Below are 18414 nucleotides of genomic sequence, written 5' to 3'. Positions count from 1 at the left end.
GAGGTTATTTGAGACTGCTTTTGAGTTATTTTAGACTTGGACCCTTCTATGATATGGGCACTAAAACCAAAGCAAATGGTAGAAGAATTGGTACCATATAGAAACATTTTTAGAGAAATGAAAAAGCAAGCCTGAGTGTGGAGGCTCAAGCCTGTAATCCCAGCACTTGGGAGGCCAGGGCAGGAGGATCACTTGAGGCCAGGAGTTCAAGACCAGCCTGGGCTGGTAGCTTCAGCTATTCAGGAGGCTAGGGCAGGAGGATCACTTAAACCCAGTAGTTCAAGGATGCAGTGAGCTGTGATCATGCCACTGCACTCTAGCCTGGGTGACAGAGTGAGACCCTGTTTCTAAAAATAGAAAAAGCAAAAAAAGTCAGACAAATTATAACATTTCCATAAATTTATACCATGTATGCCTTCCTCTCCTGCTTCCCCTTCCACCTTCTCTACCTCTTCTACCTCTGCCACCCCTGAGACACCCCCCTCTTCCTCTTCCTCTTCCTCCTCAGTCTATTTGGTTTGAAAACAATGAGGATGAAAACCTTTATGAAGATCCACTTTATGATCACTTTATGATGATCCACTTCCATTTAATGAATAGTAAATATATTTTCTCTTATTTTCTTAATAGTATTTTCTTAATAGTATTCCTTTTTCTAGCTTAATTGTAAGAATACAGTATATAATACATATCACGTACAAAATATATGTTAACCGACTGTTTATATTATTGGTAAGGCTTTCAGTCAACAGTAGGTTGTTAGTAAAGTTTTGGGGGAGTCAAATGGATTTTTATATGTGGATTTTTTATTTTGGTGGGGTTGAGGAGGATGTTGGGCCATTGGGATAGGGTTCATGCTCCCCCCCACATTATTCAAGGGTCAGTTTATGTACGTAAATTGGTCATTCCTCACTTAAAGGTCATTAATAGGTTCTTGGAAACTGACTTTAAGCAAAATGACGTATAACAAAACCATTTTTTTTTTTTTTTTGAGACAAAGTTTCGCTCTTATTGCCCAGGCTGGAGTGCAATGGTGTGATCTCGGCTTACCGCAACCTCTATCTCCTGGGTTCAAGCAATTCTCCTGCCTCAGCCTCCCGAGTAGCTGGGATTACAGGCATGTACCACCACGCTTGGCTAATTTTGTATTTTTAATAGAGACGGGATTTCTCCATGTTGGTCAGGCTGGAGTAAAGACCAAACTTCTAAATAAAGACCAAAACACTTCCAATATTAAACAGTGAAATATATGTAAACTATACACACATGTAAGAAAGATTAATGAAAATAAGTTAGGTAATCATTTACCCAAGTATTCCAGCTCAGGCTCACAAGTGGCCGGAGCCTATCCTGAACTCAGGATGCAAGGCAGAACAACCCTGGACGGAACACCATTCCATCGGGGTGCATATACCCACACACCCACACTCAGACTGGCACAGCTTAGCATGCCATTTCACCTTACACGCACATCTCTGGGATATGGGAGGAAACCAGCATACCCAGAGAAAACCTGTGCAGATGTGCAAACTCCACACAGACAGTGGTCCTGGCCGGAAATCAATTTTTTTTTCTTATCAACGTTACAAGGAAACAAGCATGGTGGCTCACGTTTGTAATCCCAGCACTTAGGGAGGCCAAGGCGAGTGGATCACTTGAGGTCAGGAGTTCGAGGCTAGCCTGACCAACATGGTGAAACCCTGTCTCTACTAAAAATACAAAAATTAGCCAGGCGTGGTGGCAGGTGCCTGTAATCCCAGCTACTCAGGAGTCTGAGGCGGGAGAATCACTTGAACCCAGCAAGTGGAGGTTGCAGTGAGCCAAGATCACGCCACTACACTCCAGCCTGGGTGCCAGAGCAAGACCCTGTCACAAAAAAAAAAAAAAAAGTTATAAGGTAACAACACTGAACAAAATGTTATTCAAAGACCTGCTTATATGTGTACACAGTCATACACTGTTTAGCAACATTTTGGTCAATGATAGACTACATATATGACAGTCGTCCCATAAGATTATATTACTATATTTTTACTGTACTTTTTCTATGTTTAAATGTGTTTAGGTACATGAATACTTACCATTCTTTAGAGTTGCCTCCAGTATTCAGCACAGTAACATGCTATACAGGTCTGTAGCCTAGCAGCGATAGGCTGTACCACATAGCCTAGGTATGTAGTAGGCTACACCATCTAGGTTTGGATAAGTACACTCTGATGTTCGCCTAATGATGCATTTCTCTGAACATATTCCTGTCATTAAGAAATGCATGACTGTACCTATACTTAATATACATAATAAGTACATCTATATAGAGAGAGGAAGTCTGTGATTTAAAGATTAATGTTCATACTCAATGAAAAATTTTATATCATTTTTTCTGATTTGAAATTATTAAGGGTTGAGTATCCCTAATCTGAAATCCAAAATGCTTAAAAATCTGAAACTTTTTGCACACTGACATGATGCTCAAAGGAAATGCTCATTGGAGCACTTTGGATTTCAGAGTTTTGGATTAGTAATGTTCAACTGGTAAGTATAATGCAAATATTCCAAAAATATGAAAAAATCCAAAATCTGAAACACTTCTGGTCTCAAGCATTTCGGATAAGGAGTACTTAGCTTGTATTTACTTAACAAAAACCTTGTAAGACCTAATTTATGTCTTACAAAAGGCAACATCTTTTTACAGTTAACTGTGAGATAAGCAGGAACAGGTAGCTTCAGAGACCTTTGAGCCAGCTTGCCCCCAAACTGCCCTCCCAAAAGTGAGAATCATAGTTAAAATATTCAAACCAGCCTCTCATGTCTTCTGAAGTAAGTTTTAAAATTTTTACTTCTTAATTTTCCATGGCAGGAACCTTCAGCCTGTGGTGTCATCCCAAGTTTGAGGACCGCTGTCAATCTGTTGTAGAGTTTATTAAGAGAGCCATTATGCACTCCAAGAATGGAAAGTTTCTCTATTTCTTAAGATCCAGGGTTCCAGGTAAGGCTGTACTTCTGTTAATTATTTAACTTAAGTTGGGTATGATCCAGTTTAGTGTCAAAAAACACCATCCCCACAAAAGGCCACGGTTAAGCTTTTTTTCCCCTGGCTGTTGTAGCCACCACTCCTCTTAGAGTCCCATGGTTAATCCCTTGCCTTTGTACATTAATCTCTCAGCATACTGAGGAGGAATCTTTGCTTCTCTAACCACGTGAATGAGAAAACTGCTTCCACCTCTGATGTCCAGGCATCATGTGAACATTTGACATTTGGAGGTATCCCTAATCTAGGCATCTCAACATTTATAAGTGAAGCAGAAAGATGAGAGCTCTCAGGTCTTACCCATAGGAACGGGGAAGGTAGGAGAATGTTTACCAGAAAGGCAGGGGCAATCGTCAGTGGGGCTCAGTATGGCTAGGCGTGGTGGCTCATGCCTGTAATCCCAGCACTTTGAGAGGCCGAGGTGGGAGGATTGCTTGATCCCAGGAATTTGAGACCCCATCTCTTAAAAAAAATAAAAAATTAGCCAGGCATAGTGGCACATGCTATAGTTCCAGCTAGTTGGGAGGCTGAGGTGGGAGGATCACTTGAGCCCAGGAGGTCGAGGCTTCAGTGAGCTGTGATCGTGCCACTGCACTCTAGTCTGGGTGATAGAGCAAAACCCTGTCTCCCCCAAAAAAGAAAAAGTAAGGGCCAAATCCAGTTGCACATTGCACTCTGTTAGGAAGTATCTGCTGTGGGTTTGCCCATGTTGTACTAAACTTGCTGCCGAATAGTAAATACTTTGTTTTGTATCTTGCCATCCCTACCATTGATGAATACAAGACCCCTCTCCATTTGGGAGCACTGGGCAGTTGCTATCCTTGCTGGTGTGATTGTATAGTCTTCCTGCCCACTAAGTTAGGGAGGTGTCTGTATAATCTGTGGAGGGCAAGAGGGGATTGTTTGGAGCAATCTGCCTTTATAGTGTTGGGTAAGACAAAATGACACGGACATTAATATGAGGAACTTTTAAGATGCAAACAGCTTAAGCCAGGCATGGTGGCTCACACTGTAATAATCCCAGTACTTTGGGAGGCTGAGACAGGCAGATTGCTCAAGTCCAGGAGTTCAAGACCAGGCTGGGCAACATGGTGAAACCATGTCTCTACAAAATACACAAAAATTAGCCGGGTGTGATGCCAGGCGTCTGTAGTGCCAGCTACTTGGGAGGCTGAGGTGGGAGGATCACTTACTTGAGCCTGGGAGGCAGAGGCTGCAATGAGCCAAGATTACGTCACTGCACTCCAGCCTGGGTGACACAGCGAGACCCTGTCTCAAAAAAAAAAAAAAAAAAAAAAACAAGGCAGGGGGTGGTGGCTCACACCTGTAATTCCAGCACTTTGGGAGGCTGAGGCGGGCAGATCACCTGAGGTCAGGAGTTCGAGACAGCCTGGGCAACATAGTGAAACCCTGTCTGTACTAAAAATACAAAAATTAGCCAGGTGTGGTGGCAGGTGCCTTGTAATCCCAGCTACTCAGGAGGCTGAGGCGGGAGAATTGCTTGAACCTAGGAAGCGGAGGTTGCAGTGAGCTGAGATTGCGCCATTGCACTCCAGTCTGGGCGACAGAGCCAGACTCTTTCAAAAAAACAAAAACAAAAACAACAAAAAAGAAACAACTTAAAATGAGAACTTCATGCTTTCCCATTGAATCAAATTAAGATTCTTGAACAGAACGCCTAGAAATTGCTCTAAACTGTAGGAGCTCAGGGGAGCCTCAGGCAGAAGACTAGGAACAGGTTGAGCCAGGTGACAGGAATGTTTCTTGTAATCTTAGGGATTTGAATAAGGCATGACAGGGTGTGAACTGTATTAATTCTCACTTCATTTAGTTTTGCCTCAGTGCTGTCAACACAGTTGGGTCTTGTGCAGTTGACTTGCTTAAAGGGAAAAGTTAGATTCCTTCCTTATAGGAGTTGACTCTGCTTAGCAGTTTTTAAAGTTTATGGCTTTTTGGGGGGTTTTTATTTAACAAACATTTATTTTGTAACTTAATTATCAAAAATAAGCTACCTTTCTGCCTTCAGAGAAGTCATAGTCTAAAAGAGGGGACAGGAAGGAAGACAAAGGTCAGAGACATGTTCAAGTCAGTATAAAGCATGTAGTGGTGACCAGCAAGAGTAGGGTAGTCAGCTCTGCCTGTGGGCAAGCCCGGGAAATCTCAAAGAAGATTCTGGACTCTGGAACATCACTCTATTTGTAGAATATTGAGAAACTTCGTGGAATATTGGACTCCTCAGATACAGCTTATTTCATTCTACAAATGTACCCTGTCTGCAGATATTTTAACCAAGGTTCTTAGCATTGTATTAAGGGCTAGAGTGTGTAGTGTTCGCAACTGTTAATATTGAGTGCCTGTTAGATGCCAGGTACTTGGCCAGGTTCTTTATTTAAATATATTGACATTTTTACAACAACCTCAAACTTAGGTAATATAGATCAATCTATTAAAATAATATGGCTGGGCTCGGTGGCTCACGCCTGTAATCCCATCACTTTGGGAGTCCGAGGTGGGTGGATCACCTGAGGTCGGGAGTTTGAGACCAGCCTGACCAACATGGTGAAACCTCGCCTCTACTAAAAATACAAAATTAGCCAGGTGTGGTGGCGCACGCCTGTAATCCTAGCTACTCTGGAGGCTGAGGCAGGAGAATCGCTTAAAACCCAGGAGGCTGAGGTTGCAGTGAGCTGAGATTGTGCCACTACACTCTAGCCTGGGCCCCCAAGCAAGACTGTCTCCAAAAAAAAAAAATAATAATAATAATAATGATAATGATGTGTCCAACACGGTGAAACCACACCTCTACTAAAAATACAAAAATTAGCCAGGCATGGTGGCGGGCACCTGTAGTCCCACCTACTTGGGAGGCTGAGGCAGGAGAATCACTTGAACCTGGGAGGTGGAGGTTGCAGTGAGCCAAGATTAAGCCACTGCACTTCAGTCTGGGCGACAGAGGGAGACTCTGTCTCCAAAAAATAAAAATAAAATAAATTTAAAAATAAAATAATACATGAGACTTCATTTTGCCAGTGAGGAAACTGAGGCTGAAGCTCAAAAGTTAAGTTACTTACTCTAAAGGTAACTCGGTTGATCAGTGCTGAAGCCAGAATTCAAACCTGGGCTCGACTACAAATCCTTGACTTTATTTCCCACCGGTCTGTTATTGGAAGAGGTAGTAGTAATCAGATTGAAAGTTTGCTGGCATTTGTGGAAACTACCTAAAGAAGGTAGAACCATGTTTATTGGGGGCAGGAGGGTGCAAATGCTCCAGTTGAATATGTGTGTATACTTAAAATTGTAATCAAGTTGAGAGGGCAAAGCAGAGCTATTGCCCCTCGACCCTAAGTGACCTCTCTTTGAAGGATAGGGCCAAAGAAGACAAAGCCTTTACCACTGTTTGCTGCCCTCTTTTGCTTATCATAAAGGGGAAGGCATTATATAAGCTTGACTTTATTAGAGGAGACTATTAGGGTGAGGAAGAGGTAGGTATTAGCATTTAGGTTGAGCTCTGTCAGTCTGCGTCAGGGATTTTAACTTGATCGATTCAGAAAGGAGGCTGTGTGTTCAGACTTTGGAATGATGACAACTGAACACCTACAAGGAGCCAGGTGTTATTCCATTTAACCAAGTGTTACCCTTTGAGGGGATAGTACAGTCTCCTTTTTATTTTTTTTCTTTTTGAAAAAGCAAAAGAAACTGAGGTCCAGTGAGTTGCAGAACCAGGATGAGATCTCAGGTTTTTCTGGCTCAGATCCCAGAGCTGGATGCAGTAGGAGGGTGTTAAGACTGGTATCAGGCTTGGCGCGGTGGCTCACGCCTGTAATCCCAGCACTTTGGGAGGCCAAGGTGGGCGGATTGCCTGAGCTCAGGAGTTCAAGACCACCCTGGGCAATATGGTGAAACCCCAAATCTCTACTAAAATACAAAAAATTAGTTGGGCATGGTGGTGTGCATCTGTAGTCCTAGCTACTTAGGAGGCTGAGGCATGAGAATTGCTTGAGCCCCGGAATTGGAGATTGCAGTGAGCCAAGTCATACCACTGCACTCCAGAGACTCTGTCTCAAAAAAAAAAACTAAAAAAACTAAACCCCTAACACCAGACAGCAGTGAGAGCGTGACTGATTTCACACAAAACCTCTGATCCTATTAGAGCCAGGCTAAAAGCAAACATACCCTTTTTAATTGAGAGAATCTTCATCTGTAAAGTTCAAGAAGAAAAAAATATCTTTAAAAAATCATGCTTTGATCAGGCTTGGTGGCTCACATCTGTAATCCCAGCACTTTGGGAGGTAGAGGTGGAAGAATTGTTTGAGCCCAGGAGTTCTAACTAGCCTGGATAATGTAGAGAGACCTCATCTCTACAAAAACAAAACAAAACAAAAAAGCCTAGCCACATGTGGTGGTGTGTGCCTTTGGTCCCAGCTGCTTGGGAGGCTGAGGTAGGAGGATCTCTTAGGCCGGGTAGGTCAAGGCTGCAGTGAGCTGTGATTGCGCCACCACACTACAGCCTGAGTAATAGAGCAAGACCCTATCTCAAAAAAAAAAAAAAAAAAAAAATCATGCTTTGAATTGGACAGCTCATTTTTGTTTGTTTGTTTCAAGATGGAGTCTACCCCAGTCACCCAGGCTGGAGTGCAATGGCACGATCTCGGCTCACTGCAGCCTCCTCCGCCTCCCGAGTTCAAACGATTCTCCTTCCTCAGCCTCCCGAGTAGCTGGGATTACAGGCGCCCGCCACCACGCCCAGCTAATTTTTGTATTTTTAGTAGAGACGGGGTTTCACCGTGTTGGCCAGGCTGCTCTTAAACTCTTGACCTCATGGTCCACCTGCCTCGACCTCCCAAAGTGCTGAGATTACAGGCATGAGCTACCACGCTTGGCCGAATTGGACAGCTCTTTAAGGAAATTGGTCACTTCCTCTTTTGTAACCCTTGTTAAGTTTATAATTACTTGTTCAGTGACATGTCTTCCCTGTTTACCAGGGTTTCTCAGCTCTGCATTATTGACATTTTAGGCTGGACAGTTTTTTGTTGTGGGGTCTGTCCCATGTATTGGAGGAAGCCCTAGCTTTTGCCCACTAGATGCCAGGAGCACTCACCCCCACCCCAAGCTGTGACAATCACATTATGTCTCCGTATGTCCCTGGGGGCCAAAATCATCCCCAGTTGGGAAACATTGTTATATACCATAGGGGTTAAAAAGTACAAGTTCTGGATCCAGAGCACCGAGTGCTACCCCAGGTCCTGCCAGTTACTAGCTCTGTGATCTTAGGCATGAACTGAACCTCTCTTGCCTCAGTTTCCTCAACAGTAAAATGGGGATGATTATAGTACCTCACTTATAGGGTTGTTTTGAGGAATGCAAGAGTTAACTCATATAAAATATTTAAGACAATGCCTGACACAGAGTAAGCACTCAACAGATGTTACTTTTCTCAGTGCTCTCTAAGATGTAGGTGCATAGGAAGTGTTTAAGGTGGTATCTCTGGTGTTCTCCTGGCCCTATAAAGGTGGTACCCAAGATAATATGTGTTGAATGATACTCTGGGTGGCCCCTCAGATATCCTTGTGATATCCTTTGAGATGCCCTTTGTCGTTATTTTATCTTACCTGTCTGATTGCCAGGTCATCCAGAGCAAGAACTGTCTTTCCTTAGCTCTATATTATTTTGAGATGAAGTCTCGCTTTGTTACGCCCAGGCTGGAGTGCAGTGGCGCAATCTCGGCTCATCGCAACCTCTGCCTCCTGGGTTCAAGCAATTCTCCTGAGTAGCTGGGATTATAGGCGCCCACCATCACGCCCGGCTAAATTTTTGTATTTTTTAGAGACGGGGTTTCACCATATTGGTCAGGCTGGTCTCGAACTCCTGACCTTAGGTGATCCACCCGCCTCGGCCTCCCAAAGTGCTGGGATTACAGGGGTGAGCCACCGCGCCCAGCCTGCTCTATATTATTTTGTATATTAGAACACTCAAACATTTGCTGATGAGATATTAGACATACTCAGAAGAGGTTATTTCACTTATGCTTGTGAAAGAAGCCAGGAGTCCTTTCCTGGGGATTTGTGACCAGTGTCTCTGAGCATCTCCCCAGTAAGCGGTTCGTCCTTGTTTTATAGGTACAGAGTCATGCCACTGATGGGGCTCCCCTCCTTGCTCTGGCTGCATGAACCCCTTTAGCAACACCGTAAGACTCCCTTGAGGATATTTGCAAACTAGACTTATTCCTGGCTTATTACCTTCTTTATGTTTATTTGTTTGGTGTGCAGAATGGTGTAATAAACCCTGTGTATCCATCACCCAGCCCCAGCAACCATCAGCCCATGGGCACTCCTGCCCTATTTGTATACCTGTCCACTTCTTCATTGCCTATTAGTGTTTAGTGTTTAAATATACTTTTGTTTTGTTTTGTTTTGAGACAGGGTCTCACTCTGTCACTCAGGCTGGAGTACAGTAGTGCAATCATGCCTTGACCTCCCAGGCTAAAGTGATCCTCCCACCTCAGCCTCCCGAGTAGCTAGGACTACAGGCATGGGCCACCATGCTCGGCTAATTTTTCAATTTTTTTGTTGAGACAAGGTGTTTCTATGTTGCACAGGCTGGTCATGAACTCCTGGGCTCAAGTGATCTTCCCTTCTTAGCCTCCCAAAGTGTTGAGATTACAGGTGTGAACCACCATGCCCAGCTTCTTTTTTTTTTCTTTGAGATGGAGTCTCCTTCTGTCACCCAGGCTGGAGTGCAGTGGTGCGATCTTGGCTCACTGCCACCATCCACGTCCCGGGTTCAAGTGATTCTCCTGCCTCAGCCTCCTGAGTAGCTGGGATTACAGGCACACACCACCACACCTGGCTAATTTTTTAATTTTTAGTAGAGGCAGGGTTTTACCATGTTGGTCAGGCTTGTCTTGAACTCCTGACTTTGTGATCCACCCGCCTCAGCCTCCCAAAGTGCTGGGATTACAGGCGTGAGCCACTGCACCCAGCTCTTTTTTTTTTTTTTTTGACGGAGTTTTGCTCTTATTGTCCAGGCTAGAGTGCAGTGGCGCAATCTCAGCTCACTGCAACCTCCGCCTTCCGGTTTTGAGCAATTCTCCTGCCTCAGCCTCCCAAGTTGCTGGGATTACAGGCACCTGCCACCACGCCCAGCTAATTTTTTGTATTTTTAGTAGAGACGGGGTTTCATCATGTTGGTCAGGTTGGTCTTGAACTGCTGACCTCGTGATCCACCCGCCTCAGCCTCCCAAAGTACTGGGATTACAGGTGTGAGCCACCGTGCCCAGCAGCACTTCTTTTTTAATTTGTAGTTTTCTTCCTCCATTTCTTTTTCCCTTTTTTTCTTGCAATTTATATATTTAAAATATTGTTCTGTTTGGAGTTTACCTATTGCTTCTCCATGACATTGTTTAATATGTTCCTCTGTACTCTGAATTTCCTGTAAAATGGTAATTGAATTCAAAGGCTTACCCAATTTGGATTCGTTGGGGAGGGGGAGCAGCGTGACAGCATTACTTCATCTGAATTTCTTTTCTTTCTTTTTTTTTTTTTAAATAGAAAACCACAAAAATCATATGCATGGTTTAATATTATTATAAGGTGAACACCACTCAGGCAAAGGAACCAAAACTTTTCCAGCCACTCCAGAAATCCTTCCGTGTGCCCCATACTAATCTCTACACCTGTCTTTATAATAATCACTTCCTTTCATTTTTCCATGAATGCTTTTATCACCCCAGTGTATATCCCTGAGCACTATAGTTGGATATTGCTCATTTAAAAAAAATTTCATGTCTTTTAAATCTCTTAACCTGTGGCTTTTTCTTTCATTTCCTTACAATTTACTTATTGAATAATTGGGCTGTTTGACCTGGAAAATTTCCTTGGATTTTACTAATTACATACTCTTGTTGGAGTTTAGCATGTTGTCCTGTCTTCTGTATTTCTTACAAATTAGCAGGAGTCTGATTCAAACTCAGGCTTGACTGAACATATAATAGTAGCTCATGCCTAAAATCCCAGCACTTTGGGAGGTGAGGCAGGAGGATCGCTTATACCCAGGAGTTCAAGACCTGCCTGGGCAGCATGGTAAGACCCTGTCTCTACCAAAAAAATAAAAACTAGCCGAGGCCAGGCGCGGTGGCTCAGGCCTGTAATCCCAGCACTTTGGGAGGCCGAGGCAGGTGGATCACCTGAGGTCAAGAGTTTGAGACCAGCCTGACCAACATGGGGAAACCCTGTCTCACTAAAAATATAAAAATTAGCCAGGCATGGTGGCCCAGACCTGTAATCCCAGCTACTTGGGAGGCTGAGGCAGGAGAATGGCCTGAACCCAGGAGGCGGAGGTTGCAGTGAGCCAAGATTGTGCCACTGCACTTCAGCCTGGGCGAAAGAGGGAGGCTGTGTCTCAAAAAAAAAAAAAAAAAAAATTAGCCAGGTGGCCGAGGCAGGGTAATCGCTTGAGTCTGTGATGTCAAGGCCACAGTGAGCTGTGTTGATGCCACTGCACTCCAGCCTGGGTGACAGAGTGAGACTGTATCTCAGAAACAAACAAAAAAACTGAGGCTTGATCCTTTTAGCAAGATTATATAGGTAGTATTTGGCATGCCCATAGGAAACACATGATGTCTGGTTGGGTCTCTTTTTGTGATCTTAGCAGCTGTTCATTGGGAGTTGCAAAATGATGATACTCTAATTTTATCACTTTTTATTTATTAGATGGAATAGTTTTATAGAGACATTTCTCCTCATCTATTATTTACCAAATTCATATAGAAAAAGCAGGATAAATGCTTGACTCTTTTTCTTTATTTACTAATTTTCAAGATAATGAATTGGTTCCCTATCATCCTTTGAAGGTGACCATTTGAAAAATATAATTAATGGCCGGGCACAGTGGCTCACGCCTGTAATCCCAGCACTTTGGGAGGCCCAGGTGGGCGGATCATGAGGTCAGGAGATCGAGACCATCCTGGCTAACACGGTGAAACCCCGTCTCTACTAAAAAATAGAAAAAATTAGCCGGGCGTGGTGGTGGGCACCTATAGTCCCAGCTACTCGGGCGGCTGAGGCAGGAGAATGGTGTGAATCGGGAGGCAGAGCTTGCAGTCAGCTATCGTGCCACTGCATTTCAGCCTGGGCGACAGAGCGAGACTCTTATCTCAAAAAAAAAAAAATACATATATATATATATATATGATTAATTCAGCCAGGTGCAGTGACTCACGCCTGTAATCCCAGCATTTTGGGAGGCCGAGGCAGTTGGATCACCTGAGGTCAGGAGTTAAACACCAGCCTGGCCAACATAGCTAAACCCCATCCTCTACTAAAAATACAAAAAAAATAGCCAGGCGTGGTGGTGGGCACCTGTAATCCCAGCTACTTGGGAGGCTGGGGCAGGAGAATCACTTGAACCTGGGAAGTGGAGATTACAGTGAGCCGAGATCACCCCACTGCACTCCAGCCTGGGCGACAGAGAGACTCTGTCTCAAAAAAATATATATATATACACAATATATAGTATATATATACACAATACATAATATATATACACAATATATAGTATATATATTATATACACAATATATTGTATATTATATACACAATATATTGTATATTATATACACAATATATAGTATATTATATATACAATATATAGTATATTATATATACTATATAGTATATTATATACAATATAAGTATATTATATACACTATATAGTATATATACTATATAGTATATATACACTATATAGTATATACACTATATAGTATATTATATATACAATATATTATATATTACATATACAATATAGTATATATACAATATACTATATATATTTATACTGTATATTGTATATATTATATATACTATATATTATATATTGTATATATTTATATTATACATATTATATATATACTATATATTATATACATATAAAATTCATGGAATTAAACATACTTAATGGCTTTCTTTTTTTTTTTTTTTTGAGACAGAGTCTCGCTCTGTCACCCAGGCTAGAGTGCAGTGGCGTGATCTTGGCTCACTGCAACCTCCGACTCCCGGGTTCAAGTGATTTTCCTGCCCCAGCCTCCCATGTAGCTGGGATTACAGGCACGTGCCACTAAGCCTGGCTAATTTTTTTGTATTTTTAGTAGAGACGGGATTTCGCCATGTTGGCCAGGCTGGTCTCGAACTCCTGACCTCAGGTGATCCAACTGCCTTGGCCTCCCAAAGTGCTAGGATTATAGGCATAGGTGTGAACCACCGTGCCTGGCCTGGCCCACTTAATGGCTTTTAATTCATTACAGTTATAATTATTGAAGCTCGTATTGTCTCACCTTTGACCAGCAGAAGGCTCTTCATGTCGGGGTATTTCCTTTTCCCTCTCTCCCTCCCTTCCTTCCTTGCTTTTATCTAACAGCTTTATTGAGATGTAATTCACATAACATGAAATTCACCCATTTAAAATGTGTGATTCAAGGCCAAGGAAGGTAGATTACTTGAGCCTAGGGGTTCAAGTCCAGCCTGGGCAACATGGCATGAAACCCCATCTTGATAAAAAAAAAATAATAATACAAAAATTAGCTAGGAGCGGTGGTGAGCATGTGTAGTCCCAGCTACTCAGGAGGCTGAGGCAGGAGAATTGCTTGAACCCAGGAAGCAGAGGTTGCAGTAAGCTGAGATCACGCCACTGTACTTCATCCTGGGTGACAGAACAAGACTGTGTCTCAAGAAAAAAAAATGCTGTGCAATTCAGTGGTTTTTAGTATATTCACAGAGTTGTACAACAATCACCACAATCAATTTTAGAATGTTTTCATCACACCAAAATGAAAACCTCAGACTATTAGCAGTTACTCCGTATTCCCTCTACTTCCTGGCCCCTACCAACCACTAATCTGTTTTCCGTTTCTATGGATTTGACTGTTTGGTACATTTCACATAAATGGAATCATACAATATTTTTATGTCTTGTTTCTTTTACTTAGCATAATGTTTTCAAAGTTCACCAGTGTTGTAGCATCTGTCAGCACAGCATTCCTTTTTATGATTGAATAACATTCCACTCTGGATGTACCACATTTTGTTTCTCCATTCTTTAGGTTGTTTCCAGTTTTTGGCTATTATGAAATAAATAATGCTTCTTTGAACATTCATGTACAGCTGTTTATGTGAATATCTTTTCAATTCTCTTGGATATATTCCTAGGCGTGAAATTGCTGGGTCATATGGTAATCCCATGTTTAACCCCATGCCAGACTCCCAAAACAATTGCACCCAAGATTTTGTTATTGTCCATCTTTTTGAATATAGCCATCCTAGTGAGTATGAAGTGGTATCTCATTGTGGTTTTGATTTGCATTTCCCTAATGACTGATGATGTTAACAATCTTTTCATCTGCTTATTGGCTATTGTATCTCTATTCACAACCTTTGCTCATTTTGTAATTGAGCTATTTGTCTTCTTATTGAGTTATGAGTTCTTTACAGGCTGGGTATGGTGCCTATAAGCCCAGTACTTAGGGAGGCCAGGGCAGGAGGATTGCTTGAGCCCAGGAGCTCAAGACCTGCCTGGGCAATACAGGGAGACACTGTCTCTACAAAAAATTTAAAAATTAGCCCAGTGTGGTGGTGCATGTCTGTAGTCCTAGCTACTTGGAAGACTGAGTTGGGAGGATTGCTTGAGTCCAGGAGGTGGAGGTTGCAGTGAACCGAGATCACGCCACTGCACTCCAGCTTTTATTTTATCTCAAAAAATAAAGTTCTTTATATATTCTGGATACAAGTCCACTGTCAGATATAAATTACAAATATTTTCTCCCATTCTGTGGGTTGTCTTTTTACTTTCTTGATGGTATTCTTTGAAGCATGAAGGATTTTGATGAGTTCCTATTCCACCTTTTTTTTTTTTTTTTTTTTTTTGCTTGTTATATTTGGAAAAGTTTGCCTAACCAAAGGTGATGGAGCTTAATGCCTATATTTTCTTCTAGGAGACTTAAACTTTTAGCTTTTACATTAGGTCTACTATCCGTTTTGAGTTAATTTTTGTTTTTTAATTTTTTTGTTTGCTGTGTGCGTGTATATATATATATGTACATATATACATATATATATAGAGAGAGAGAGAGAGAGAGTGAGAGAGAGAGAGACAGAGTCTCTCTCTGTCACCCAGGCTGGAGTGCAGTGGCACGATCGTGGCTCACCGCAACCTCCGCCTCCTGGCCTTAAGTGATCCTCCCACCTCAGCCTCTCAAAGTTCTGGGATTACAGGTGTGAGCCACTGTACCCAGCCTTGAATTTTTGTGTATGGCATGAGAAAGGAGTCCAACTTTATTCTTTTTCATGTGAATATTCAGTTGTTCTAGCACCATTTGTTGAGAAGATACTCTTTCCCCATTGAATTGTCTTGGCATCCTTGTTGAAATCAGTTGATTGTAACTGTGAAGGTTAATTTCCGGACTCAGTTCTACTCCATTGAGTTGTATGTCCATCCTTATGCCATTACTGTCTTGATTCCTATAGTTTTGTAGTACTTTTTGAGATGGAAAAGTGTGAGTCTCCAACTTTGTTGTTTTTCAGGTTGGTTTTGACTATTTTGGGTCTCTTGCATTTCCATATGAATTTTAGGATCAGATTGTCAATTTCTGCAAAGAAGCCTACTGAGATTTTAATACCCCCATGTTGGCAAGAGTGTGGAGTTGAGTCAGTACATCAATTTGGGGAGGGAATATTGGCATGTCAACAATATTGTGTCTTCTGATCCATGGACATAGGCTGTCTTTCTGCTTATTTAGGTCTTTTTAAAAACTCTTTGAACAATGTTTTATATTTTTTCTTTTGTTCGTTTTCCTTCCTTCCTTCCTTCTCTTTCTGTCTTTTTTTTTTTTTTTTTTTGTCCCACTGTCACCCAGTCTGGAGTGCAGTGGTGCCTGGCTCACTAACTACAACCTCTACCTCCCTGGCCCAGTGTGTCCTCCACTTCAGCCTCCTGTGTAGCTGGGACTGTAGGCACACACAACCATGCCCAGTTGATCTTTATATTTTTAGTAGAGATGGGGTCTCACCACATTGCCCAGGCTGGCCTCTAACCCTTTGGCTCAAGCCATCCACCTCGCCTCAGCCTCCCAAAGTGCTGGGATTATAGGTATGAGCCACTGTGCCTGGCCCATATTTTTTCATAATATAAGTTTTGTATTTCTTTTGTTAAATTTATTTTTTAGTATTTGTTTTTGATCCTATTGTAAATTGTTTTCTTAATTTTAATTATTTTTGGATTGTTTATAGCTAGAGTATAGAAATTTAATTGCTTTTTGCATATTCATGTTATATCCTGTAAACTTGCATAAGTCATTTATTAGTTCTATTATGTATTTCTTTTTAAATTGTGAAATAACATGTATGTGGTAAAAAGGTCAAATAGTGGGCAAGGGAATATAAGGAAAAGTGAATCTTCTGCCCTCTCACCCCTGCTCCCACTAAACTAAACTATTGTTTAGTTTTTCTTAAGCTGTTTCAAGCTGAAGAAAGGAGTGGGATATTAAAAAACAGTGCTTCACTGTTAGCTGAATATCTTTTTTTTAGACAGGGTCTTACCCTATTACTCAGGCTGGAGTGCAGTGGTACAATCATAGCTCACTGCAGCCTCAGCCTTATGGGCTTAAGCAGTCCTCCCACTTAAGCCTCCTGAGTAGCTGGGACCACTGTTGTGCACCACAATGCCTGGCTAATTTTTTTTAATTTTAATTTTTGTAGAGGTAAGGTCTCCCTCCCTATGTTGCCCAGGCCAATCTTGAACTCCTGGGCTCAAGCAGTCCTCCCACCTCAGCCTCCCAAGGTGCTGGGATTACAGGCGTGAGCCACCGCACTGGGCCTTCTTTTACTTTTGACCTTGTGCTTGTTTTTTTCTTCTTGGAGGATTACATATAAGTCAACTAGACTCCCTAGTTTATTCTCTTTTTACTTACACTGTTAAGAAAATGAGATCTGGAATGTGAAACAGATGTGATTCCTTATCTGATTCTGTCTTCAGGGGTCAGAAAAACCTTTGGTGTGGCAGAAAGACATGGGTATTTGGGTGTTTATACCTGGAAGAGATTTCTTACCCCTAACATGGTCTTTGTTGGGAGAAACGAAAAATAGTGCATGGCTAGAACCAGGTTTGTGCCCAGGACCTCTGGCATGAGGACTGGAAGAAAGTTACTGACGATTAATGTTCGACTTCACCCTTACTCTTTTAGCCCCAGTTGGGTCTTATCCTGGACTCTTCACATTTTTAACTGCTTCTGTTAGCATGCTCTAAATGTGAGAGTTCTACTTGTTTGTTGGCATTTGTGGGCAAACAGTAAATGGTCAGATTAATACCAGAGAATATCAGAAAATTAACAGGTTTCAAATTGCTATTTGTAAACCTAAAGGCTAAAAGTAATACAATTAAATAGGCAAGTATATGTGGTCATTAAAATTCAAGTAGGCAAACAATCAGATAATTGTATGTTGCATATTATCCTGATCTCTTTAAGCACGGTGTTATCTTTGGGAATAAATTATTAGATGTATAAATTACTTTTATCTCTGAAACATCATGTTGAGTTTACCAGTATTACAGCCAATCCCCCAAAGCTTTCTGTTTGCCACAGTTTAATTTACTAAAGAATATATAAATACCAGTGAGGGACAGGACAAATTCAAAGAGGCATTTGAACCCAAAATTATTTCTTAAAACCACTTGAGTTAAATATATTCAGGTGAGAAATTCACGTGTGAGTTCTTTTTCTTTTCTTTTAATGGAGAGGACCAACCATGTGGGTAGAGGAGAGAAGTAGGGCTTCAAAATACAAGACTTAGTTTTGAAGGGGTGGGAGTGCCAGGGAGGGGACTAGGAGAGGCTGGTCATGAACCAGAGTGCTGTGACTGTCCTGGAAACCTGCTTGTTAGATGGGCAGAGGTGCAGGCACTCTAGAGACCCTCCTGGAGAACCCTGCTGAGAGGTTCCTCAGCTATGGCAGAGCCACCGATAATTCTTCCTTAGGGCAGGTGTTCAAGGCAGGCTGGCTTTAGTGGCTCCATGCCACAGCAAGTTCTCTAAGCTCAGTGGGCCTCAGTTTCTTTATATGTGAAATGGGGATGGTGGTGTTTGCCTCAAAGTATAGTTTTAAAGACGAAATAAGTTATCATTATTATTATTATTTTTAGAGACAGGGTCATACTTTGTCACCTAGGCTGGAGTGCAGCGGCATAATCTTGGCTCACTGTAGCCTCGAGTTCCTGGCCTCAATTGATCTTATCTCCTTAGTCTCCCAAAGTACTAGGATTATAGGCGTGTGCCACTGCACCCAGCCTGAGTTAAATGTTTTTAAGATGAGCTTAACTTGTTCAGTAACAATAAAATAATGT

At 42.0% G+C, this 18414-nt stretch overlaps 1 protein-coding gene across 3 annotated transcripts in view; it reads left to right on the top strand.

Moving 5' to 3' along the window:
* The window catches only part of SOCS7 (suppressor of cytokine signaling 7), a 54561-nt gene that overhangs the window by 23778 nt on the left and 12369 nt on the right, over window positions 1-18414 (top strand). For all 3 annotated transcript variants that reach the window (XM_031011294.3, XM_055388317.2, XM_031011295.3), the window contains one exon: window positions 2858-2986. In XM_031011294.3, the coding sequence (XP_030867154.1) occupies window positions 2858-2986 (129 nt within the window). The remainder of the gene's footprint in view (window positions 1-2857; window positions 2987-18414) is intronic.

The sequence above is a fragment of the Gorilla gorilla genome, chromosome 4 (assembly GCF_029281585.2).
Source record: "Gorilla gorilla gorilla isolate KB3781 chromosome 4, NHGRI_mGorGor1-v2.1_pri, whole genome shotgun sequence".
NCBI lineage: Eukaryota > Metazoa > Chordata > Mammalia > Primates > Hominidae > Gorilla > Gorilla gorilla.
The sequence above is the reverse complement of the archived record's forward strand: the minus strand, read 5'-3'. Positions and strand labels throughout refer to the sequence as shown.